The 25,432-nt window shown below is 38.9% G+C and overlaps 4 protein-coding genes and 1 pseudogene across 5 annotated transcripts; 3 read left to right on the plus strand and 2 right to left on the minus strand.

Annotated features, from left to right (window-relative positions):
* The first annotated feature begins 1,100 nt into the window (after window positions 1-1,100).
* Window positions 1,101-15,661, plus strand: LOC146475561 (uncharacterized). 2 transcript variants are annotated; one of them, XM_085115944.1, is made up of 12 exons: window positions 1,101-1,243; window positions 3,654-4,357; window positions 5,583-5,711; window positions 6,553-6,714; window positions 7,211-7,358; window positions 8,279-8,480; window positions 9,455-9,620; window positions 11,517-11,551; window positions 12,889-12,914; window positions 13,789-13,856; window positions 14,147-14,188; window positions 14,765-15,661. In XM_085115944.1, the coding sequence occupies exons 2-12, from the start codon at window positions 3,700-3,702 to the stop codon at window positions 14,794-14,796; spliced, it is 1,668 nt and encodes a 555-aa protein (XP_084972070.1). In that variant the 5' UTR covers window positions 1,101-1,243; window positions 3,654-3,699; the 3' UTR covers window positions 14,797-15,661. The 2 variants fall into 2 exon arrangements, with proteins under 2 accessions (XP_084972070.1, XP_084972071.1); XM_085115945.1 differs by lacking the exons at window positions 12,889-12,914; window positions 13,789-13,856; window positions 14,147-14,188; window positions 14,765-15,661 and adding an exon at window positions 11,935-11,975 and having other exon boundaries at window positions 11,517-11,609.
* Window positions 15,170-16,378, minus strand: LOC146475562 (histone H2B.1). The gene has a single exon (XM_085115946.1). It carries the CDS (start codon window positions 16,230-16,232, stop codon window positions 15,861-15,863), a length of 372 nt encoding a protein of 123 aa, XP_084972072.1. The 5' UTR covers window positions 16,233-16,378; the 3' UTR covers window positions 15,170-15,860.
* A 29-nt stretch (window positions 16,379-16,407) lies between these two features.
* LOC146475563 (histone H2A pseudogene) lies at window positions 16,408-17,112 on the plus strand (annotated as a pseudogene).
* Window positions 17,113-17,268: 156 nt separating this feature from the next.
* Window positions 17,269-18,818, minus strand: LOC146475564 (histone H4). The gene has a single exon (XM_085115947.1). The coding sequence runs from the start codon at window positions 18,299-18,301 to the stop codon at window positions 17,990-17,992; it is 312 nt and encodes a 103-aa protein (XP_084972073.1). The 5' UTR covers window positions 18,302-18,818; the 3' UTR covers window positions 17,269-17,989.
* Window positions 18,819-20,394: 1,576 nt separating this feature from the next.
* LOC146475565 (uncharacterized) lies at window positions 20,395-24,180 on the plus strand. Its single transcript, XM_085116010.1, has 5 exons — window positions 20,395-20,517; window positions 21,024-21,168; window positions 21,830-21,949; window positions 22,747-22,956; window positions 24,011-24,180. The coding sequence occupies exons 2-5, from the start codon at window positions 21,033-21,035 to the stop codon at window positions 24,178-24,180; spliced, it is 636 nt and encodes a 211-aa protein (XP_084972136.1). The 5' UTR covers window positions 20,395-20,517; window positions 21,024-21,032.
* The last annotated feature ends 1,252 nt before the right edge of the window (window positions 24,181-25,432 follow it).

Consider the following 25,432-nt stretch of genomic DNA (forward strand, 5'->3'; position numbering starts at 1 on the left):
GAGGCTTAAGTTTTAAACGCATTTCGCATAAAACTAATAACAATAATTGTTTCAGTTTCAATTTCACAGTTTCAATTTCACGCACACATATGGTGTGGAATTGAGGAAGGGTTTTCTTGCCCTGAGCTCCCCATCACGCATGCGCCACTCTTTACGAAAACAGAAAGGCCTGTCAACGGCCTCTCTATCAGGGAACAGAATGTATTCCGCTATGCATATTGAGGATGACGAAAGTAGAAAAGATCACGAAATTTAGAGCAACTTTTGGGGGTTTTTGGCAATTTTTTAAAAACTTTTTTTGTATGGTAAATAACTTTTTTTAATTATAAAACTAACAGTTGATTTTGAAGCCTTTCATTCACTGAAGTCACTTCTTTTCCCCACATACGACGATTGGGCTGCCTGTGGATTAACAGGCTTTCCAGAACAGGGTTAAAAAACACAATCGGGACAGTTCCCCTCCCCCATCCCCGGGTTAAAACCACCCGCCCTTCCTTTCGTCAGCTGTGAAGGATGAGTTTAAAGGTCGGACAGGGCTTCTGTTCGTATAATACATTTAAAAATCCATAAATCTGTATTTCTGATTTAAGAGTACAAAATTAGCGTATCAGTTTTTTGCCCCGGTTTTTTGCACAACTGGCCCAACTTTATTTGATTACAATCCTAGCTGTGAGCCGAAGATATGTACTGTTATTTGAAGAGTAATTTTTAACAAAAATAGAACACTGGTTTCAGCGGTTTCCATAATTGGAAATGTGTCTCGACCGTTTCAATGCTGTATCGAACTAAAAATAACTGAGTAGATTAAAAAAAAAGCTTTTATATAGAACATTCCAATTTTGGGAAGAACGTTGTGCAGCAAATTAAATTAAACTTTGGTCGCAGTTGTACTTTTTCCCCTTTATATAATTGTAAGCGATGGTTAGAATGTTAGTGAAGATGATTGCGGAAAATAGTTTTAAATTTTCTTCGTTTATATCTTCGGGCTTCGATCAAGTTCCTCTTGGGAACTTCCCAAAAGGAAGTACGGCTGAAGAGCAATATCCAATCAAGATAACTCTTTTATCGTCAAAACCAATCAAAATTCGTCTTATATTACGTGGAACCTTGATCTAGCGGAAGTGTTTACGCGATGCAGCCGGTCAAGCGTTTGTGCATTTGATTTTAGCGGTGGAATTCGCGCTCAAACTAGGACTTTAATGGCTTTGCACTTTAATTAACCAACTACATGTGAAAAGGACAGGTATGTTGATATATCCTCGGTATTTGTGTCGAGATAAAGGTGAAAACGAAAGGCGTTTCGACGTAAAATTTTTCATGTGTCAACTTGTTGATCTTTGCTTCTCGCAGCTAGCTGAAGCGTGTTTCAGGTCAGCTGTGAGTTCGATTGCCTTTTTGAAGTTGTTACCCAGCGAATACTATAAGGACCATTATGTTATATCATTATATGGAATATTAAATCAGTAACCTCATATAAGAACTTATGTTAACAGTAACTTGGAGAACAAGCGACAACATTCGGAATTGACCGTGATAACAAATTTAATTATGCATTTATAATCACCTCCTTGATTTGCTCGCAATACTGTTGCAATCAGAGCAAACCGAGCAGCTAGCACAACAAATCTAAATTCCTTCCTGTGACATTCGTTTGAATTTAAAGAGCGATAACCTTTAATCCTTTCTCAATATATTTTCACGTAAGGCAGTACGGTACACTTGAAAGCTTTGTGATTTTTAATATGGTTTCGTGTTTTTAACACTTACGCAAGTATGCTAATGACTTCACCCCCGGAAGCTAGCTGAGTTTAACGCTGTAAAATGTGGTATATCGGCGTTATTGTCATTGAAACAACTCCTTTTACTTTCTTGATAGCATCTGTTGCCTAAATGTTTTAAATTTTCATTTTCGTGCAACCACACATGACCTCTAAATGCGGATCTATTTCCAGCTTGGGTCTTTATTTGAAATATGTAAACTATGTCTTTTTAAAATGATGCAATGAATATGCAAGTAATACACTGCACGAAAAATTGGATTTGCTCTTTTTTTGATCCGTATCAAAGATGAGGTCAAATATAATAACATTTTTGACAACACATTTGATGCGCATCAAATATGTGACGCCTTTGCATATACCTTTGACTCGAATCAAAAGTGAGTTCAAATGTATTAACAACTTTGACCCTACCTTTGACGCGCGTCAAATTGAAATCAAATAACTTTGACTCCGCCTATGACGGGCATCAAAGTTGGATCAAATATATAATATCTTTGACTCGAAACAAATTTGACTCCACCGTGAATCAAATGCGGCCTTTGTCACCTGTGATTCGAATCAAAGGTAACCAAAGGCGGCCTTTGACAGTCTTTGACCACACATTTGATGTGCGCAAAGGCGTTTTTTCGTGCAGTGATAACCGGTGGGTAATCTCATAAAACGAATTTTGATGCGAACAAAGCGAACAAATTTTCCTTGTTTAATTGCACAAGTTGTTGTTTTCTTCACCTTTGTATGGACATGATTTGTAGCACTGTTTTCACTAGCAACAAATAGTTAAATATTTTATGGACGGTGAAACATCATTCATTTTTTTAATGTCCTCATTCAGCCTTATACTTGTTAGTCTTTGATATTACAGTATAGGGTTTACCTTTAATTGCTTTTTTTAATGGACCATTTCCGAGTTGCTTTGAACCTCATTATGAAAGCAAGGCTAAGTGCAAAGTTTTTGTTATGAAAATTAGTTTTCATTCATATGCGAACAAACCTAATTTTCATATGAAAAGTTTTGCACTTAGCCTCGCTTTCATAGTGAGGTTCACAGCAACTCGGAAATGGCCTATTAAGTTTTCTTATTATCTTGTAAAGCTCATGGAATTCAAATATCAATCAATCAATCAAATTTATTCAGACAAGTAGCATTAGTAACCCTGAAGAGACCTGTTACTAAAATGTCAGTGTATCTACTATTTTTATTTATTAATTTTATTATATATATTAGGAAAACAAATAGACTGATGTCCTAACTAAAACTGAATGCAAAATAAGCGAAAGCGATATACACACACACAAAAAAAGGTGATGTTAATTTTTTTCCTTGAGCTTAATGTGCCAATCTATTGGAAGCATCTCCAGTCCCACCTCTCTCGCCACCCCAGGGCATTGCTGTCTGCACTAACTGACATGTCCTCAGTGGAATACCACACTCAGATATGTTAGTTGATGTGAAGGAGCAACCTTTTCTGGGTTTAGACTAGGAATAACCAAAAAATAACAATAATAATATTATATGTTCAATTGAGGCCTTAAGCTACTGTTCCAAGAAAACGTGATATTAAAAATCCAAGCTTTCCCTGATCAAGGGCATCATCAAGGATAACAGAAAAAATGTACTGAGCTATATATGCAAATAAATGCAACGTAAAATGTGTGAAAAGAGTAAAATATGGGAAATGTACGAGAAGTATAAAATACAAATATGAATAAAATAAAGGAAAAACGATCTAATGAGCGAGAGTCACAGATGTATAAAATAGTCATTAAAACAAAAGGTCTGCGAATTTGCTGCATTCCTCTCGTGAGTTGAGGGTAGGTTTGTACTTTCATAAATATAATAAACTTTTTATAAATTATTAATTTTGTCAACAGGTACTCACCTTGTTGTTATTCCAGTGATCATTGACGACAATCAAAAATGTCAATTGAACTGGGTGAGTTGCAACTAAAGAAGCAGTCATTACGTCGAGCCCCGCCACCCAGGGCCCCAAGTGCCTCAACTAGCATGGCATCTCTACCGAGGAATGTTAAACCATTCCCAGGTCAGGTCAACAGCCCACCTATAGCACAGTTAATTCCTGGGTTTCAACTTAAAAAGACTGGCCTCCGTAACAGCTTAATTGCAGAAGATGTTGATAACAAGCATTCCGGGCATAACAGCAGTACGGATGAGGGGGGAAATGAGCTTTTAAGTGCCATAGCCAGACAAAGAGCTAAGTTTGAACCAATTGAGCCAGTGGAGGAAGAGAGCAAACCCAAACCAAAGCCAAAACCGAAGCCGAAACCACCTCTCAATGACAAGGAGAGAAGCCTTTCAAGTTCTTCCAACGACGGTGGAAAGGATAATAAAGAGACTTCCACAGACGTAAATAAGAATGAGGTCAGTAGAGATTCTAAAGGAGAACTGAAACTTCGCAATTTGCCGACACTTGAAAGCCTTGGGAAGCCACCGTCTAAACCGGTTAAACCGGAAAGCGTAGTAAAATTATTAGAAAAGTACAGTAGAGCCAATATTGTGATTGCACGACGGAGAAGCACATTGATTAGGAACACACCATTGATTGAAAACAACGCAGGTACAGTAACTTGTTATTGTTATTGTTGTGATTCTGTAAGTGTTAGTCAATAACAGTTTGTTTTGTAACTTTTGAATTTTCATAAATTTCTGCAGTCAGCCTACGTCATGCGTGACCAGTTTTTCAGAGAATGAAATGAATATTTTGAATTCCTTTTTACATTGTCTGTCATTTGAATGGAATCTTGAGAAATCTTTCCGAAAAAGATGCATTAACTGAACAAAAAATTCAAATACTTGGGAAGTGGTTGTTATTTTTAAAATGATACTTAATGCTGTAATGTAAAGAAAAATTGATTTCATAGCTAAATACCATCAATAAACAGGGATAATTACTACTAACAGGAACTCTGAAATCTCACCAGTGACCATTCAAAACTGACATGTAAATTATTTCAAAACTTCATTCAAATTACAAAAATACTGGCCATGCATGACATAGATTGACTGTAAGAGTGTCCAAATTCAGAACATTGAAAAACCAGTACTGCAAGAAAGTACTCTAGATCTATACTTGGTAGCTTGCTTGGCCACTTCGGAGCCCGGAATTTTACCTCACTCCCTGCAAAAGCTGGAAACATCTTTCACGGAATAACAAAAAACACAGCCATGTCACATTGTTGGATTTATTAATTACGGTGTAAAAATTTTGTATTTGAAAACAGCACCACGGGAAAGTTAGTGTACTGAATGTGTGATTGGTCAAAGCCAAAAACTTGTACAAACCATATTAATGACGATGCCTACTAATACAGAGGGATTTTTGCATAGTTTATTACTGTGCAGGGAAAAGCAGATCTTAGCCAGGGCTACTGGATTCCAAAACGAAAATTGGGGGTAACCATACATTTGTTAGACATAATTAAGAAACAATAATTCTAAAAAGTGCTAAAATTCAAAGCGATGTATGGCATTTTTTTTTTTATCAAATTGAGGCTTTCGTCATCATCTCTGATAAATGCATGGTTATGCCAAATTTTCCTTTTAAATACCAAGAGCACTTGCTAAGTTCTGCTTACTCTGCATAGTTTTAAACAGTGCAAAATATCCCTGTATTAGTAGGCACCACCCATAGGAAACCCAAGTATCTTGAGATGTGCAGAAAGTATGCACAGTAACATTAAATTAGGCACGGTCCTTAAACACTATATTCAACAACATTATTTTTCAAATGATTTAAAGCTGAGGAGGAAAATTCAGTGGTGACTTTCATTGTTACTTTTCAGATAATGTTATCGCCGAGGGTGAGGAGGAACAAGAAGATTATGATGATGTAGACGAGGATCTCAAAGCTCAGATTCTGGGCAGACCTAATGGTGAACAAGAGAAACAGCCTACAACTGAGGAAGACAGTGGTAACTTGATTTCTGTTTTCTTGGCTATCAGTGCATACTTTAAATAATAATTTATTAAAAGTTCAAGCAAGCAAGTATGGATGATAATCAAGCTGGTATACATTGAATCACACTGATGATGTAATTGGCATAACATAGAGAGCAAATGATAAAACATAGAATGGTTTTAAATGGTTGTGCATAATCCTGATGGTATGAACATCTGCAGAAAAAACACATTTATTTCTAATTAGTTAATTTTCTTCTGGGGGATAGTCCTGTGATGGACTAGCATCCCATCCAGGGGGGAGTAGCAATACTCCTAGTCACTTCATACTGGGTATCCTATGATGGACTAGCATCCCATTCGGGGGGAGGGGGGGGGGGAGTAGCAAAACTCCTAGTCATGACATGCTGGGTATGTAGTGATGGATTAGCATCCCATCCAGGGGGGGAGTAGCAATACTCCTAGTCACTTTATGCTGGGTATCCTGTGATGGAGTAGCGTCCCATTCAGGGGGGAGTAGTAATACCTCTAGTCACTTCATGCTGTGGATCCTGTGATGAACTATCATCCCATCCGGTAGGAGGCAGGGGGGGGGGGGGAGTAGTAATACTCCTAGTCACGTCATGCTAGTCTAGGATCCCACTCAGTCAGAGGAGCAATACTCCTAGTCACTTTATGCTGGGGGTACTGTGATCTACTGGCATCCCAATCAGGGGGGAATACGTTTTGTGCTGGATATCCTGTGTTCCAGGGGTGGGGGGAGGGGGTGTAGTAACGGTTCTCAATATGCAATTTTTAATTGGGATTTTGATTTTGTTGAAAAAGTAAAAAACTGAAAAACAGTTTTAACTGCAGGAATTCTAGAAGAAAACTACGATGATGTGGATGAAGTGGCAGAAAAAGTAAAGGAGATAAATAGAAAATTGGATGCGGCAGATAATACAGAGGGCATTTTTGAGGAGAGCTATGATGATTTAGATACTGTAGCAGAACAGGCTCAGATCCATATGAAAAATGGTATGTTCTTTTATGGCAAAGAAAATGTAGCTTTCTTGTTTGAAGTTTATATTAGTAATGGTGTGGTGCCTCTTAAATTTTAAACTTACAGCAGTGTTTTGCAGGAAAAGCAGATCGTAGCAATATAATAAGTATCAGTCAGTCTAAAATGCAATTGCAAATACAAAGCACCCTCAATTATCATTCAAAAATGGATGGCTACTCCCAATTTTCTTCTGGATACCAATACATGTTATCTTAATTAGTGATTTTATTAAGCTGGCCATTAGTATAATTATAGTTTTGCAAAGTTTTCTCAAAACTGGTGCAAATAGGATTTTTTTCTCTAAAAGACACCCTTGAAAGTAGAAAGTAGGAAGTGTCCCAGAAGCCCAGGCCATAACCATACTCGAGGACAGAAAAACAGGAGTTAATTTTAAACCAAACACAAGTGGCACTTACATATTAATACATTATTCCTATTTTATTGTTCAATTTTTGTTGTTTTTGAGTGTAGACTTTAGTGCCGAAGGTGGTCAGCAATTTGGAGAAGAAATGTATGAAGCAGTAGCCCACATTCCGGAAGAAGAAGAAAGCGGAAGTGGTGATAATGGCTTTGACCCTCCTGTTGAAAATAAATTCTCGCCTTCAGCAACTCCACCAAGGTAGAGAGTATATTTAACCCTTTAACTGCTAAATAATATCAAAGAACAAATTCTCCTATTTTGTCCCAATTCTTTTCTTGTAAATGTACTGAGGAGAAGTTATTAAAATATCAAGAAAATTCACCTTGGGTGATCATACCCTTAATTCTCATGACCTCAGATGTTGCATTAGTATTGATATTAGAAGGAGAAATTTGATGCTCATCACTGTTGGTTAAAGGGTTATTGTAATCCTTTTTGTAGCCTAGTAATTTCTTTGTGAAGGGAGCTGAATCAAGTTAATTTTTAGAAGATGTTTCTTGTAATGCAACTTTGAAGTTGTTGCTAATCACCCCTCCTCCTTTTATGTTGTCTTGTCAATTCCTTGTTGCATTATAACAGAACAAAGCACTTTTGTTTAAGGCTTTTTTATTTTTTGTATTTTACAATCATATTATAGTGTTACTTACATTTATAGAGAAGTTTGATTGAAAACAAGTTTTATTTTTAGTTTGGGCATGCACATGGAATATCATCACAGCTCTTGACCCAAACTTGATTGTGTTCAAGGCATCTAAATTCATTCAATAAATTAAAAGCCAAGTATACCACTTGAAACTCTTCTGATTAATTTTTACTTACTTGTAAGTGTGAAACTTCTCTTTTGGTTTGTAAAAAAGCAAGATTTGTTAAGATCTGGGAACTGCATACACACAAAAATGGTGTCTTTTGAGTGTTTTATACTCCCACAAAGGACGCTGAGTTTCAATGAAAAGATACACTTTGTTAATGGTAGTGGTAATGTATTTATACCACACATATCACTGTCTCATATTCTTCCGTGGGTTTAGATTGAACGTCAGCATGTAAAGGTGCCACTGGCAGCTACTCCTATTGGTAATTTTATTTAAACAAAGTTGTGACCTTTTTCTGTGCTGTAGTCAACGAGTTCAAGACAAAGCCAAGAAAAATCTTACAAAAAAGGAAATGGAACAACAGAAAAAGAAAGAAAAAGAAGAACTAAAAAAGAGAAAGGAAGAGGAAAAAAGGAGAGAAAGAGAAGAAAAAGAAGAGAAGAAAAGGAAAGAGGAAGAAAATAAGAAAAGAGAACAAAAAGACAAGGACCTTAGAAGGAAACACAAGGTGTGAAAATAATACACACTCAAATGGCTCTACTATGTAGGACTTTACTCGCTTTTTTAAAAGTTGTGGTCAACCACCTTTCATTACACATTAAACAACAGCACAGAACTCAACAGCTTTCGTTTAAATGGCCATTCTTACAAGGATTTCATCCACAGACTTGAATGTTAGCGATAGTGCATGAGCAGTACCCAAGGCTGTTGCCTAAGAAAACTTTCAAGGAGCCCACAAGGCTAAAAGGGGAGAAGTTAGCAGCCCAACATGTAAAGTGTTAGGTGCTGCTGCAAAAAATTGAGGCTCCCAGGGGATTTTCTTGGAGCCCCAGGCCATCGCTTCTGTTTAACAGCAGCCTTGAGTACCACGGGAAAAAGGTTCATTTGAATGGTCACTCTGCAGGTTTTATCCACAGACTCAAAACTTAGAACCAGCTTTTATAGATTAGCATAATAAACAGCACTACAGGAAAGATTTTATCCAAAGACTCAAACGTTAGACCCTCGTTACATGGTTGACTATAACCTTGGGTGTCAGAGGGTTTTTTTTTCCTGTGAGTAGCTGCCACAAAAACAAACCCTTCTTTGTTGCATTATGCGTCTGCAGCAGGGCTGCTCCTGGTAAAGGAAAACGAAAACCTCTCTGGCACCCAAAGTGTGTGTGACTGTCAGTATAATTATTCTGAGGAGTGTTGGAGAGCTTAATAGTTTCTAACTGTAAAGGACAACATATTATTATTAAAATAAATTGTGCAGTTCCAGAAAAATCTATACCCACTCCATGGAAGGTCATTGGAAATTCCTAGGAGAGCAGGGTCTTGAAAGCCAAAATTTTAGAGGCAAAGTATAAAACTAAACTGGAATTTCATGAGGGGAGGGGGGGGGGGTGTGCAAAACAATAAACCTTCTGTGGGGTGAGAACTGCACATTGTAATTATTGTTTTTATGCAATATTCATCTTCCATGTTTTTTTTTCATTAGTTAAAACCAGGAAACGAAGGCAGTAGTGGGATTGGAGAAGCAAAAAGTAACTTTCCTGGAGATGGAAAGTTTGAACTGCCAGTAAAGGAAGGAGACGAGTTGGTCATTGTCTGCGAAAATGGATGCCCCAACGGAAAATGGCTGGTTAAAAACATGGAAGGACACTGTAGGCATAAAATTCTGTGCTTTGGTTTGTGTTATACATGTAATCAGTATGGGGGGGGGGGGGTACTCCCCCATATAAGCTATACAGGTATGTGCCGCCCCGAAGGACATGGTTTTTGAGCCATTTTGGGCTGAAAATGGGTGTAGATTTTGACCATTATGGTCTTAATTCGGGTATGGTTTTCAAAGGAACCACGAGAGCATATATATAAATGGATTTGTCTTTTCAACTCCAGATGAATAATAGAGAAAGAGAAGTATCCAAAATATATCATTCAAACTGCATTTTTGGGTGAATTTTACCAATTCTTGACTTCGGCACTGATGCAAAGCTTAATTTCGCTACAAGCCAGGTCTGAAAACGGGTATGGATTTTATAGGCCAGGTCTGAAAACGGGTATGGATTTTATAGGCCAGGTCTGAAAACAGGTGTGAAAAAAGGCATGTTTTGGTCTGAAATAGGGTCAGGATTTGGAGAAGCGGGTGGAAAACCCCTACCCAGAATTCCGAGGATTACACCCCCTCCTTCCTCCCCGGTAATGAGTATACTATAAACCTTATTCCAAAATGGTTACCATTTTAATATCCTTTTGTTTGCATTCAAATTAGCCGTTCTTGCCTCATTTAAGGTAAAATATTCTTTTGAGTTTTCGAGGTAAGAAGGGCTTATTTGAATACGAACAAAAGAATATTAAAATGGTAGCCATTTTGGAATGAGGTCTTTACTGTTTCATTATGAATATTAATTGCCCCTCCAAAAATAAGTCCTTCATTCTCAAAAATGACCCCCCTAGTCTCAAATGATGCAAACATATTGTCCCAATGATAAGTCTATCTAATTACGCGGGATGCCCTGAAGGGGCATACCGTGTCTAAAAACGGGTCGATTTCTTTTTTTTTTTTTTCTTCGTCGTATACACAAATCGGTACATTAATTTATTCATTAAACTCTCCCCTCTCCTACTCGGGATGTATTGTTTTGATTGTCTTCAACAAAAGCAGGCCAATCAAAATCCATTCTTGTCGCTTATATTGCGAGGAAGGGGACCCACTCACCCCTACCTGTGTGACGTCAATGCATCATTTGATATATTTATTAAAGACGGATTAAGTCGCGCCATATTGTTTTAACATGTTCTGGACTCAAGTGTGCCGTTTTCAAAGGGAAATTTCACCATTTTGAAGCGGCAAATCGAAAGAATAACTTCTAAGAAGCACCCGACACGTAAAACGGTGGAAATTGGTGAGTTCTTAGTGAAGGAATCGTGCTTTGTTTGACAGTCTTAGACCACGACGCGAGACTGAAAAGAGGTCATTGAGAAGCTTACGTTATCGTAATGGAATTTGACAAATTTCCGCTGATAGTCTGAGTCGCGTAACACACGGAAAACAACGTAACGCGATTGTCGTGACTCAAACTATTCCATTAGCAAGGATAGTTTTATCAATCGGCGAAGCATACAGTTGGAATAAATGAATCAGCCCCAGCATCTCGCGTAATGCCAGTATAGCAGGCATCTTGTTATATATGCACATAGAGTGTTAGGATTGGCCCCAATGGGAGGTGGCATGGGGGGGTACCCCTATAATGGACTTTATGGGGAGACTCCACCCAAAGGGGTACCTTCTTCAGGATGGAGTTATATAAAAGGGTAGGGATTTTACAAGTCAAAGTATAGAAAAGGGTAGGGAAATCTGATGGTGAATTGTTGTTTTTTAATTTATAAGTTTGCTCGCTACTTCAGATTTTGAGTTGTGTACTTTTTGGTGGATAGGCAGCTTACATGTTAATAAACTTTTATGAAGACTTATTTGCTAATAAACAGACTTGTAGATCCTAACTGTCTAATCTGAAAACTAATGAGATCTTACCAGTGTGTTTTTTTTTTATTTTCAGTGGGTTATATACCAACAGAGTTTGTTCAACGCAAAGTAAGAATCATTTTAATTATACCAACTGTGTGGTATTTTAATTTTTTGAGACAAAACAGTAAATATTGGCAGGGCTGCCAACTCTCCCGAATAATCCGGGAGTCTCCAGATTTTGAACCGTATCTCCCGGTCTCCAGATTTATATCTGTAATCTCCAGACTTTGAGCGGTATCTTTTTGATGTCTGTAATCTCCTGGATAATTGATGAAGTTTGGTAGTTGTCGTAGACTCGACTTTCTGACAATAAAGTCTAAAATGTTTAGCTTTGTTTGTGGTACTGAACCTGTGAATTTGGCCTTAACGCGACATCTCTGTAAGGCGCTTTGTTGTTGCTGGCCAGGGAAGTCATATTCTCCATATTTGAAGACGTGTGAGGTTGACAGCCCTGTATTGGGGAGATGTTTTCTAAAGAAATTCAAGGCCACCTGCATGCGAAAACTCCAGTGAATCTAAGCTAAAACGACAAAAAGCAATCTGAAATGCACTATAGGTGGACTATGCCCTGAGTTCTTCAAATTGTGCTTTTCTGGAAAATATCCATACCCCTTCCATGTAAGGGGTTTTGGTTTGGACATCCTCCTGCCCCTCCCCCCACCCCACCCCTGGAAATTTCAATTTAGCTCTGTGTACTTTCCTTTAAAACTTTTACCTTTTGAGGCCTCCTTACCCCTCCCCCATCCTCAGAACTTTTAAGGTCCTAATCCATGCCGGTGGGGAATGGATATTTTTAGGAACACAAATAGCCCATATTACAGTTGTGTGCTAAGTGACCTGGTCTTGGATTCTAAGCGAGGCTGGGGGTGACCTTGTTTTGATACAAACCTCATTGCTTTTCATATGTAGATCATGCTGTTCTTATGCTAACTAGTTTGCATTTGCATATGAAAAGCAGTGAGGTCTGTATCAAAACAAGGTCACCCCCAGCCTCGCTTAGAATCCAAGACCAGGTCACTTAGCACACAACTGTAAAATGGCCTATTAGCAGCATTAAACAGTAACTAATGCAAGACATTCGTGAATATGATCTCTGACAAAGGGCTAGCTAACATTCAAAACATCGGCACTCCAATCTCTTTACGGTGGCTTAATTATCGTAAAACCAAACATGAATGTAATTCCCCGACCAATGCAGCGTCATAGTTTCTTTAGAAAATATTAACCCTCTCATCTCAAGTCTCATGGCCATTTTTATGCAGACAACAAGCAAGTTGGCCCAATTTTTTTGCTTGGTTCATGCTTAAGCTGATGACTAAAGCAAATCTGTTTAGGATCTTTACTTTGTACTGTCAGTATTAAAAAATTGCTATATTCAATTTTGTCCGCTCTCTTTCTTACAGATTGATAGTGAGGGCAATCGAATCAGGTAATTTGTTTTGTATATATATATGTAGTGAAAAATTCCTTTCAGACAGATCAAGTTTCTTATTATTTTCTGAATTCAATGTTATGGGTCAAATTGCTTCCACCAAATACGACGATATATTAAATTCCAAATTTATGATTGTCGAAAAAATGGGCAGTTCAGTTAATAGCTGCAACTTTGTCAGTGGGGAGGGGGTGGGTTTGACTTTGTGGTATAAGTTGCAAGTCCTTGTGGTATGCTTTGCCTCAAACAGCCAGGCTTTTTTTTTTTAAACCCTTTCCCTACCAAGTTTTTTTGGCCTATTTTTTTGAAAACGGTAAAGAAAGACCCAGCTTGCTAATGTAATATACCCTTTAAAAGGTCTTGATGAGTATAATTCATTTCTGAAATCAAGATAACTGAAGGAAGTCGGGTCTTTGATAGAAATGGTTTTAAAACGAAAAAATTCAAAACTACAAAATTTCACTGGTCGACTCATGTGATAGGTATACCTCAAAACTGTAGCTTATTTTGCAGCTTTTGATGCATAGAACACTCTGAGATATGCGAGAGTCTTTAAATGCATAAAATGAAAAATATATTCCACAAATCATAGGGGTGGTAAACTACATCATAGATACCAGAGGATACCATTTTTTGGTTTTTAAATGCAAAGATCTTTCCAAGCCCAATTTGCTGACAACATTTCACTGTGACCGAGCAAATACTGACCAAGTTATGAGTTCAGGACCCACTATAGTGGGTCTCGGTAGGGAAAGGCTTAAAAGGCTCTTAAAGTTCAAACACTCTGGCATTCAACCTAATAGACCAGTAAAGATTTTACCTTTTTATCAAGTGATGGTTTTTGTTAAAGCGTTACTTTCTGACTTTACAGTGCTGAAATAACTGAAGATATGTATGAAGACGTGGACAAATATCAGAGTGCAGCTCAATTAGAAGAAGGTACGTATTATTTACCTATTATTGTATAAAACAAAGTGTGATTGACTTTCCTTGGTTGGATGGCAAAAAAAAGGATTGTTTGGCCCTCATTCACTTGATACTACTCTGCAGCCCAAAGTGTATGGTAGCACTTGGTCCCACAAACAATTTTAAGGCTAGTACACTCTCCTTGTTGCATGATAGTCACTCCAAGTAAAACAGTTTTATGATCATCTTGTCAAATGAAGAATGGTACATACTATAAGCCTTATTGCTTTTGATTTACAGTCAGTTTTGTTCCTTTCCCTTAGACGCTGGTGGTCAAGAGGTCTACGATGATATTGCTGGACAAGGTATCATTGATTAATAAATTGCAACATTATTATTAGGACTTTCTATATAATTAATTACTGCAGCTATTGATTGCAGGTTTAAGTGAACACCCTTAAAAAACAAGTTTTAAGGACTTTGAGTCTAGTTTCCATCCTAACTTTTGGGGTCTTTACTAAAGTGTAACCATTCAAATGAAAGCTACTGAGCAGTACTTTGCTGTGGTGCTGTTTATTATGTTGTACAAGGTGGTTCTAACTTTTGAGTCTGTGGATGAAATCCTAAAGTGTGACCATTCAAATGAAAGCTACTGAGCAGTACTTTCCTGTGGTGCTGTTTATTATGCTATACAAGGTGATTCTATCTTCTGAGTCTGTGGTTGATATGACTCCTGTAATGTTGTATAAAACATGTTGAACAAGGTGCTCCCATCTTTTGAGACTGTAAATGAAACTTTTAAGGTGTGACCATTGAAATGAAAGCTACTGAGCAGCAGCCTCTTGCAGTACTGTTTCTGTTTTAGGTAAAGTGGTGCTAAATGTTTAGAAATTTTGTCTCAAGAAAGTTTAATGTGCGTTTTATTATTTTTATTTTTGCAGAGGACATATACGAGGAACTTCCTGCTGATTAATCAGTAGTAACTATTTAATCATTCCTCTCAACCCCCCCCCCCCTCCCCACTGGCATAGAAATGCTATAAAATTCATGGGGGATCCTTGATGGGAATTATCTGTTCATACAGTAGTCGAAATTTTCATCCATGTTACCATTTTATAAAAATGTTGGTTTTGCGTATTGTTTGGGAGGGTATGCGAGGTTAAAATTGTGACACAACCCAGTTAGTTATATTCCCTGGTAAAAGATATTTGCATGTTTCATGTCATCTCTGTTATTTGTCATGTATGGCTATTGCTACTGTCTCTCTAATATTTCTATGTGAAAATTGATTCTGCAAAAAGGATCCACTAGGCTAGGCCTAATACTGATCTAGAACAGAAAGGTGGTAATATTGAGGAAATTTGTTTATTTTTCTTTTGTATTGGATTATTCAAGAACTTGTTAGAAGTTCGCTTGAATTGATTCAGTTTATAAGAATATTTTATAGGCAAAAATTAGTAATGATAACCGCATTTGGTAAATAAAACAGAATTTTAGCGAATTCATATATTACAACTTCAAGTTAGCAAATTTTGTGGGATGGTTTTTTAAAAAAAAACCCCATTTATTGGTAGAAGGACTATATTCATACTGATAGAATAAGGTAAAAGTTAGTGCAAAGAACATACCTTGCACAGTTGTGTATATTCTAGAATTTTTGCAAATTATGCTAGTACGTTACTGAAATAATAGATGTTTTGAAATATTTTTGTAGATGTAAATTAAATATATACAATTAAATATATACCAAAAGGTAAAGGAAATTGTTCTTAGTTCGAAATGTAATGAATGGCGCGAAATTCAACTTGGATGCAATAAATTTGCCAGTTCACTTTCCAGCTTTGTTTGTTACTGTTCGCGACCTAGAGAAATGTCCACTGCCACGACTACACCTTCGACAGAAGAGAAAAAAACACTAGGCATCTTAGGTTAACTACCACAAATATTTTGTGGCTTTATAATAATGTTGATCACGACTTTCTTAACATTTGGTGGCTCCTAAAGGAGCCGTTGGTTTTGGCGGTAAACTCAGCGAGTTTACTTGCTGCTGGTGTACTTGGTCACAGCCTTGGTTCCTTCACTGACGGCGTGCTTGGCCAGTTCACCGGGCAGAAGCAGCCTGATGGCGGTCTGGATCTCGCGGGAGCTGATGGTTGATTTCTTGTTGTAGTGCGCAAGGCGGGAAGCCTCGGTGGCGATGCGCTCGAAGATGTCGTTGACGAACGAGTTCATGATGCCCATGGCTTTGCTCGAGATACCAGTGTCAGGGTGAACTTGCTTCAACACCTTGTAGATGTAGATAGCATAGCTTTCCTTTCTCTTTCCCCTTCTCTTCTTCTTTCCTTCAGCTCCGGCCTTTGCCTTTCCGGCTCTCTTCTCGCCTTTCTTGCCTGCTACTTTGGGTGCCATGTCTGCAGATCAGAATGGATTTTGAAATAGTTGGCAACGCGAGGCATCTTTTATTTATACTAGAATAGAGGAAAGATCGATTATCATAGGGATCGAAATTCTCGATTGCTGATTGGTTGATATCCTAAGTGACCCTGCAGGTCAACTTTCTTTGCGTGTAATTTGTCTTTCCACACAAAGGTTCTTTGATTGCTGTCAGTTAACGAACTCTTGATTGGTGCTTTTCGATCCTTGTGGAACAATAAATAATGCGTTCCGCCAAAGTTTGAGCTAACTTCTTTCGAAGAGCAATTTTTGCAACACTTCAACAACATGTCTGGTCGGGGAAAAGGAAAAGCTAAGGGCACCAAGTCCAAGAGCCGCTCATCTCGAGCAGGGCTTCAGTTCCCTGTCGGTCGTATCCACCGTCTTCTTCGCAAAGGCAACTATGGTGAGCGCGTCGGCGCCGGTGCTCCAGTGTACTTGGCTGCTGTGCTTGAGTACTTGAGCGCTGAGATCCTCGAGTTGGCGGGCAACGCTGCTCGTGACAACAAGAAAACAAGAATCATCCCCCGTCACCTTCAGCTGGCTGTGCGCAATGACGAGGAGTTGAACAAACTGCTCGCCGGTGTCACCATCGCACAGGGAGGTGTTCTTCCCAACATCCAGGCTGTACTTCTGCCCAAGAAGACCGAGAAGAAGGCAAAAGCTTAAATAAGCTTTCATCAAGAAACCAACGGCTCCTTTAGGAGCCACCAAATGCTGATAAAGTCATGATCAACAAACTATTACAATGCTATTCACGCCCGTACATGTGTAATGCTCCAAGATTATAAAGAAAAGTTTTTAGATCAGCTGCCATAAAAACAAATATAATAATAAATACGGTTATAGCTCGGAACGTTCAAATTTCCATCGATCCTAGAGGTTTTCTGTTTTCCTTTTCAAACAGTTGAGCTACGATGCGGTATCCTCGAACCGCAGAGCGGCGAGAAGAAAGCCCGCGCCGCGGCTCAATGTTGTTTGAGGAAATAGAGCAAAGAATCCTCTTGGTTTATAATTCATAGGCTCTCTTTCAAGTTAGTCTTGTAAAATACGCGCGGGTGTACAACATGACAGCTCATTTCTTTCGCAAATGGTAGAGTTCTTTGAAATCAAACCGGCCTATTTTATGTCCTAAAGGACAACAAAGAGCTCTAGGTATACCCGGACCCGGGTTCAGGGCTTTGTAGACTATCAGCAGATTATCAAGGGAAAGCATCGCTTTTAGTATTGGTTACTTGTTACTTCAGCCGCCCGCTCTCCGAATTAAGAATTAAGACGATAATTTGCCGATCCAGTGTAGTAAATTCGCCCCATTTTGTGGGTATTTAGACTGAGTCGGTAATCTTTTCAGATCTTTGCAAGATCACTTTATGTGCTTTCGAGCTAAATGATCTATACTAACCATGCGCTTCAAACAGTGTTAACAAGGGCTGATCTATACTATTTCTGTCGCGTGCGATTGACCGTATTCAGTTCGGAATAAGACAAAATAGCAACTAGATTTCTCGCTTTAGGTGAATGTTTGAAGTACAGTTGAACTGCAAAAACTTTAGCTTCTATAAACGACACTTTGTAATCCGCTAACTCCGGAAAACGTCTTACGAGGAACTTTTACGAATAATGCCGCCTTAACAGCTGAAGAAACATTTAGAGATTACTTTATTGGCTATGACTTTTGAGAGATTTGGTGGCTCCTAAAGGAACCGTTTGTTTGTGTGGACCGGCAGTGCTGTCTAACCGCCAAATCCGTACAGAGTACGTCCCTGGCGTTTGAGAGCGTACACCACATCCATGGCTGTCACAGTCTTTCTCTTGGCGTGCTCGGTGTACGTCACAGCATCACGGATCACATTCTCAAGGAAAACTTTGAGAACACCGCGAGTCTCCTCGTAGATCAGGCCAGAGATTCGCTTGACACCGCCACGGCGAGCAAGACGACGGATAGCTGGCTTGGTGATGCCTTGGATGTTGTCTCGAAGGATCTTTCGGTGACGCTTGGCGCCTCCTTTTCCTAGACCTTTACCTCCTTTACCACGACCAGACATGTTGATTGCTTGCTTCTCGTATAACTGAGATGTTCAGTTGATAGCTATGTGTTTGGCTTTATAGCCAGACGGATGACCTCTCAGGAAACGCTAAAAAAATTTTTATTGGTTGAATAATGACGACACAATATTACATGAATATTACATTACTTACTTGCGCAACATGTGGTCACGGCCCTTGAGCGGACGAGAGAGAAATGGTTGAAAAACTGAAATTAAATAGCTTTTTCGCTCTCGTCTCAATTTCATTTCCGCGCGGTCAAACAGCGAAAAAGGCACAAAACCAAACCCCAAGGAAACACTAGCTACACAGGCTAAATGCCACCCAAAAATACTGAATTTATTTCATTAAAAAACAGTAATCAAACTGTGTTTGCAAGCACCACCGTGACGAAAAAATTTACCGGATCCTGTAGTGAAGGATCTAATGGGCAAAAAAATTGTAGAACAAATAATCTAAAAAAGAGCAAGGCTGATTTCACGGTCAGGGAAGAATATTTTTCCAATATTTTGAAAGGCACGGCCTTTCTTCTTCCGGGTATGTTTGAGGGTATGTCTCAAACATACCCGGAAGAAGAAAGACCTTGCCTTTCGAAATATTGGAAAAATATACTTCCCTGACCGTGAAATCAGCCTTGCACTTTTGTAGATTGAATGTATTTCGCTGATCTAGATTTCAATGACTTCAATAAACTGAAGTTTTTTTGCGCTCGACCCTCGTCGAACAAGACGCATGAAGACGTGGTCTTGTGGTGAATTCTTGGGTTTGTGAAGTGTTCACGTGATACCGGTACGATTTTCAAACTGACACGTACGAGCTAGTTCCGTCTAGTTCCCTCTTCAGTTTGGCTCTGCCTCTGCTCTAACTTCGTATACAGTGCATAAAACCGCAGTTATGGATCCAGGCCTATCAGGTTAGTGGGGGGGAGGTGGGGTTGAGGGGGGGGGGGGGGGGCTCTCGGCCTCTCAAACGCTCTCTTCACGAAACGAAATGTCCCGGCCCTACGGGTCTCGGTTTTGGTTTCAAAAAGTAAGAGCCGAGCGCCTCCCGTAGACCCGCCATGCCCCGGAGTACCAGAGGTTTTTCTCGTGCACTGTGAGGTCTCGGGATCACTCAGAGACTCAGAAAAACGACAGTAAGAGACTCGAGCGGAACCAGTAACCGCCCAAGGAAAGCTTCTGGCACCCAAGGTAGATCCGCCCTGAACCGGTCCTAAATATCTTAACGAGTAGTACTGGTACATGTTCACTCCAGTAGCTACACTAGATTGAGATAATTCACCCAGGTGGTTGTAACTTGGGTCAGATTTTGCTGGGTATGCATCTTAGAGCCCCAGGGCCCAAGACCACTATAATCTATCGTGTGAATGGCCAGTTACAGACCCGAACTTAGTCTCTTTTTTGCCAATGCAAATTAGATGACCCCAACTCACTTAGTCACTTTGTGTTCATGCTCTAACTTATGAAGACTTTCTCCCTAAAATAAATTTACGCTTTTGTTGCATGTGGAAATGTTAAATTTCCATTACATCATTATGAAAATGCCACGCCATTGTAGTTGACCCTTTTACGAAGGGCCCAGTCAACAAAATCTTTAAGGTCATCTTTTTAACGTTCTTGCGCGCACTAACGCACGCAAGCCTGTGAGATTTTCAGAAATTTTCTCTTGGTTTTTAGACACTTTTAGCTTGAGTCTAGCCTTGTATCTGTTAATTAACGCAAACTCTCGTTTTGGATAACTTTTCCTTGATAATAGTAACGCAATACAACCATTTAACTGAAAAAAAGTATTCCCGAAAACGCATTTCGGAAGCTTTCTAGCACCCGAAAATTATCGGGGGAAAATGACTCACCCGGGTTTCTATAGCGAACCTAATTGTTGTCAGGGTTAACATTGATAACATTTTTTTTTAAAGTCATAAACGTTTTTCAGTATTGATATCACGCACACAAACAAAATAGCATATAGCAAAAATTACGTTATGCTGTTGCAAAAACGAACAAAGTTTCCCTAGGCCCAGTTCAGCTTGGGTAACCTGTGCTCACTCATTGCTGTTGCCGCTGGTCAAAACGATTTCAGTCATTGCAGTCAACGATTTCGTCATGTTCGCCATTTTGAAGTTTTTTTTGAATGGAGATTCGTACACACTTCCAGTAAGCATAGAGAAACCGTTGATAAACTAGCACGTTTGATGATACAGAGCTTGGAAGAAAAGGTATGGTAAAGTTTTTGTTTTAAAAGTTTTAATATTGTGAGGAAATGTTGCATTGTTGACGTTATAAATTTCAAACCTTTGAACGTGAGGTTTAAAGAAATGTACAAGAGGTTTAAAAAACCTCGATAAACGTTTTTTGAACCCGTTTTAGGCTTACTTCATATTGCCATAGCAATGTTTGGATTACCATAGAAACATCTAGGAGAAAGGTTTAGAGTAAAAATAGCTTTTTCCACACTTTGCCAAATGATCTTTTTTGTTGTCCATTGTTTATGGAAAGTTCTTTTGACAGACGTCTAAACTTTATTCTTACAAGCTTAAATGTATCGTCAAGTTTAGTCAAATGTTGATGGAAATTAGTTAAGAAAGTTGGCAGCTACCATCGCATTTTTCTGAAGATTTCTTCCCCGCATAATGTAGTGATGAAAAGTCTCGTACTTCAGTTTAAGAATTTTGTTACAAAGTCTTACAATAATGTTTTCACTTTCCCCCCGGCTCTTGTAAAGGCTGCATGAATGCAAGGTGTGGCTGGTTTAGTTGTGATGCCTCACAAAACTACTGATACAAGATGCTCTGTGGGTCCAGCTTCCTCAACTGATGTTGGTATAGGAGAAAAAGAGCCTGCTTCGCCTTCAAAGCCAACAACAGAAGGTAAAGTTACAGCAGATATTGTTGAAAGTTTTTATTTGTAAATCAAATAATTACCAAATTGGAATCAGACGCAAAATTAACACTTGGCTGTATTTTTTCTCCTTAGTAACAAACTTACTGAAATGGTTTTCAATTTTCAAATTATGTTTGATAAATACCGGGTTTTAATTTTCTTTCTCTAGTTGTTATATTTTTCCTGGTTTGTTGGAGGTGAGGAGTTTTTCAAGGACAAGATTTTGCTTTTGTCAATGAATTGTACACTCAATAGAGGCTTCAAAAAGATTTTTTGAACATGTCTCTGTCTGCAAAACATGAGCAGGACAGGAGAAGGATTTGAACAAACCAATCTTCAAAAGTTCAGATGCCCAGGGGGAGCCTGGTGGAGATGATGAAGTTTTTCGAGTTGATTGGCATTGTAGTACTAATAAGAAATAGAATGTATGTAAGAACGTTTGTTGAAAAATTTTTAGTTTTACCATACCATTCTGAGACTGCAAGTGCCTATAGCCCAAGAAAAGAACAACTTGGGCATTATTTTGCTACAAAAATAATAATTTTATCATTGGACCACTCTAATCAGCACTTAAGGCTCTTTGTTAATAAGTACACCTGCTTGTAAGACATATAAAAACCACTTCATACTTGGATACTTCTTCTCTAGATAAACAGCCAAAGTCTTGTACACAACCAAGCATCAATCAAACAGATGAAGCAAAAAGCAGCTGTTCAAAAACTCCTGGAACAAACCACATCAGAGATCTGTTTTTATCATTTGACAAAGGTACATGACACACACGCACACGCATCTACAGTATGTTAGTTTGTTCCATTTATAACCATGTTGTTTTGAATAAAATCAATGTTTTTTTCCAGTTCTGTAGTGCCTCATACTATTAGGATGTTTATTGAAACATATCAACTGTTCAGTCCTTGCAGGGGTGGCCCCAGGATTTAAGAAAAGGCGTTGAGGGGTGGGTTTGCAAGAATGCAGGACAGTCATTGAGTACAGGAACTTCAAAACTTGTCCAGGCTGTTTAGGTCCATTTTTTCTCATAAACATAAATATGTTTGTTACAGATGTGTACTTTAATACAGCATATGACTCTGAAACCTTAATAAATTATCAGAGTACTTATGCAAGTGACAGAGATGCTATCCTAGGGTTTCCCTTTTTGAAGGGAATATCTTCAGATTTAAACTCGGGTAGAATCTCTGGGATGGATGGTTGCACTGCCTTTAAGGGACTTTAGTGGCATGCTACACCAGGAAATTGTGAACACATTGCCAGCATTTTTAACTTCTCCTTGGGGTATGTTACAACCTGCATGCCCTCCCAATTAACACTCTTACTTAACTCTGCAAGGCTGTTGCCTAACAGGAGCACGGTAACCTGGGGCGCCCAAGAAAATCCTCTAGATGCCTAAATTTTTTTGCACCAGCACCTAACACTTCACGCGTTGGACTCCTATCTTCTTGGCTTTTAGTCTTATGGTCTCCTTGAAACTTTTCTTAGGGAGCAGCCTTGCTCTGGGTTGGCACTTCAACTTTTTAAAAATAGTTATCTATGTCTATCCATAGTGCCAATAGTTCTCAGCAGTAGCCATGCGTCAACAGCTCCAAAATCTACACGTCTGATCCAGGATGGCGATCGGTACATCTTCTTGGTTGAAGACAGTAGGAGCTCTAAGGTCGGTTCTGTTCCTCTGGGAGCTGACGCTCAGGCTGCCAAAGCAACAGATGTGGCAACAGATGTGGTAGGAAATCAGGAGGAAGGAGAGGACGAAGCTGGTGAGAATTATTCTTTTTGTTGTTGTGAGAGTTACTTATAGAGATGGGGATAGCAACAATGAAAATGAGGGCCCAATTGTTCAAAGCCCGATTAAGCTAATCCTGGGTGAGTGTGAACTTTAAGTCCAGTTTAATCACTAATCAATGAAAATTAGATTCAAACAGATTTTGAGTTAAACTATTATTTACTGTTGGTTTAAGATTAGCATTTGAAAGCAGTTTTAATGAACCAGATGGAAACCTCAGTTAACTTTTTCAATTGTGGATTAGTGTTAATCAGCTTTGGAAAAACTAGGCCAAGGATGATGGTGATGATTGTAATGTTGATATTGATAACAATAATGATAATGACTATGGTGACTTTGATCATGATGCTAACTAGAAAGCTAGTTATATGGTTTACTCAGGCACTGGGCATTTCCACCTTAGATATTAAATATCTATTTAGTTAGTCTTATTAATAACTATAAAACTTTAAATTAACTAAATATACATATAAAATATTTTATCATGTTTTAAGGAAATGTGAAATTAAGTATTGTTGTTGTTGTTGTTGATGGTGATAATGGTGACTGACAATGGTGATTAAGCAACAATAATTCTTCAAAGATTTAAAAAAGAGAACTTTGTATCGCATTTTTTCCTAATTTGGGGCTTAATTACATGTATCTCTGAAACATCCTCAGTTGCCCCTAATTTTCTTTTTGGATTAGTACTACAACCCTCACTAAGATCTTTGTTTCCTGCATATATAGTGCAAAAGTTTTTATTTCACATTTCCTTAAAAGTGATAGTGATTAACTGCACAAAAATACCATCCTGAGAAACACAGAACATATGCGCTGTAGCAAAAAGAGGCACTGTCCTTAAAGTACTTAAATTTCAACATATTTCACTACCCTTTCACATACTACAACGGTTAAAAAGGTACCCCTTTTAGGTGGAACCTCCCATCCCATAAAGCCAACTAAATGAAGTACATCACTCCATCCCCTCCCCCCAATTGTAACATGTTGACAGTTGTGGCCCTGAGTAGGCATGACATGTTGTTCAGAGTTTTCAGATGGAGGATCAGAGGCATCACTGGAAGATGTGCGTCAACACCATGGAATAATCAAGACTCAGAAGCAAGATGACCCTGATTACTTGACGCTGTTTGAAGCTCATCAGCGTAGACTGGAGGATGTAGGATCACCTACACAAGGTCAGGGGAAGTGTGAGTAGTACCTTAACGGGTTGGGAGTGGTGTGAGTAGAGCTACTATAGGTTACTCTGTAGGGTGGGGTGAGTGATTACCTGACACAGTTTGAAGCTCATCAGCGTCGACTGGAGGATGTGGGATCACCTACACAAGGTCAGGGGAAGTGTGGGTAGTAACTTAACAGGTTGGGAGTGGTGTGGGTAGAACTGCTACAGGTTGCTGTGTAGGGTGGGGTGAGTGATTACCTGACACTGTTTGAAGCTCATCAGCGTTAGCTGGAGGATGTGGGATCACCTACACAAGGTCAGGGGAAGTGTGAGTAGTACCTTAACGGGTTGGGAGTGGTGTGAGTAGAACTGCTGCAGCTTACTGTGGAGGGTGGGGTGAGCGATTACCTGACACTGTTTGAAGCTCATCAGCATTAGCTGGAGGATGTGGGATCACCTACACAAGGTCAGGGGAAGTGTGAGTAGTACCTCAACAGGTTGGGAGTGGTGTGAGTAGAAATGTTACAGCTTACTGTGTAGGGTGGGGTGAGTGATTACCTGACACTGAAGCTCATCAGCTTAGACTTTGAGGACATGGGATCACCTACACAAGGTCAGGGGAAGTGTGAGTAGTAACTTAAGAGATTGGGGGGTGGTATGAGTAGAAATGTTATAGGTTACTGTATAGGGTGGTGTGAGTGATAAAGGCTGGAGGTTATTCATCGTGCCTTTTGCAGTGCTGATGGTCCCAGGTAAGACTAAACAGAGTGGAAACTACTTGGCTTTTGGATACATAAGTCTGGAGCTTAGCAAACACATATAGCTGAGTGTAGGGAGTCCATCTTCACAAACATAATAACTATTGTTAGGTGTACCTTAGGTGTGCAATTTTTAATTAATGTTTCTGTTTAGATTAAGTAGTTTTAAATGCGGAATTGATGATCGTACCAAGGGTCCTCCAAATTATGAAAGAGCAACAAAGATTTGACTCTTCTTCAATGTGTCAGATAACTTTCAAAATCAGAGAGTCAATGAAGAATTTTGAGGGGTCAATAGCTCTGGTTCTCTCTAAATCTTCTTAAGTTTGCCATTCATTTTGTCGGGTCAGGAAACCAGGTTTCTCGGGTTTTTGACCTGAGACCCCTCTCTTATCTGGAACACTGCTTCTAATGCTTATACTCTGACAGGACGACTTCCTTTCCGTTAATTTCAACAAGCAGGAAAGGTTTTGTCATTTTCTTTTTGAAAATTTCCAGGGTTTTCTTCGAGACTCAGTTCAGCTGGTAGT

This window comes from Pavona decussata, unplaced genomic scaffold, assembly GCF_977016875.1.
Source record: "Pavona decussata unplaced genomic scaffold, jaPavDecu1.1 SCAFFOLD_84, whole genome shotgun sequence".
Taxonomy (NCBI): domain Eukaryota; kingdom Metazoa; phylum Cnidaria; class Anthozoa; order Scleractinia; family Agariciidae; genus Pavona; species Pavona decussata.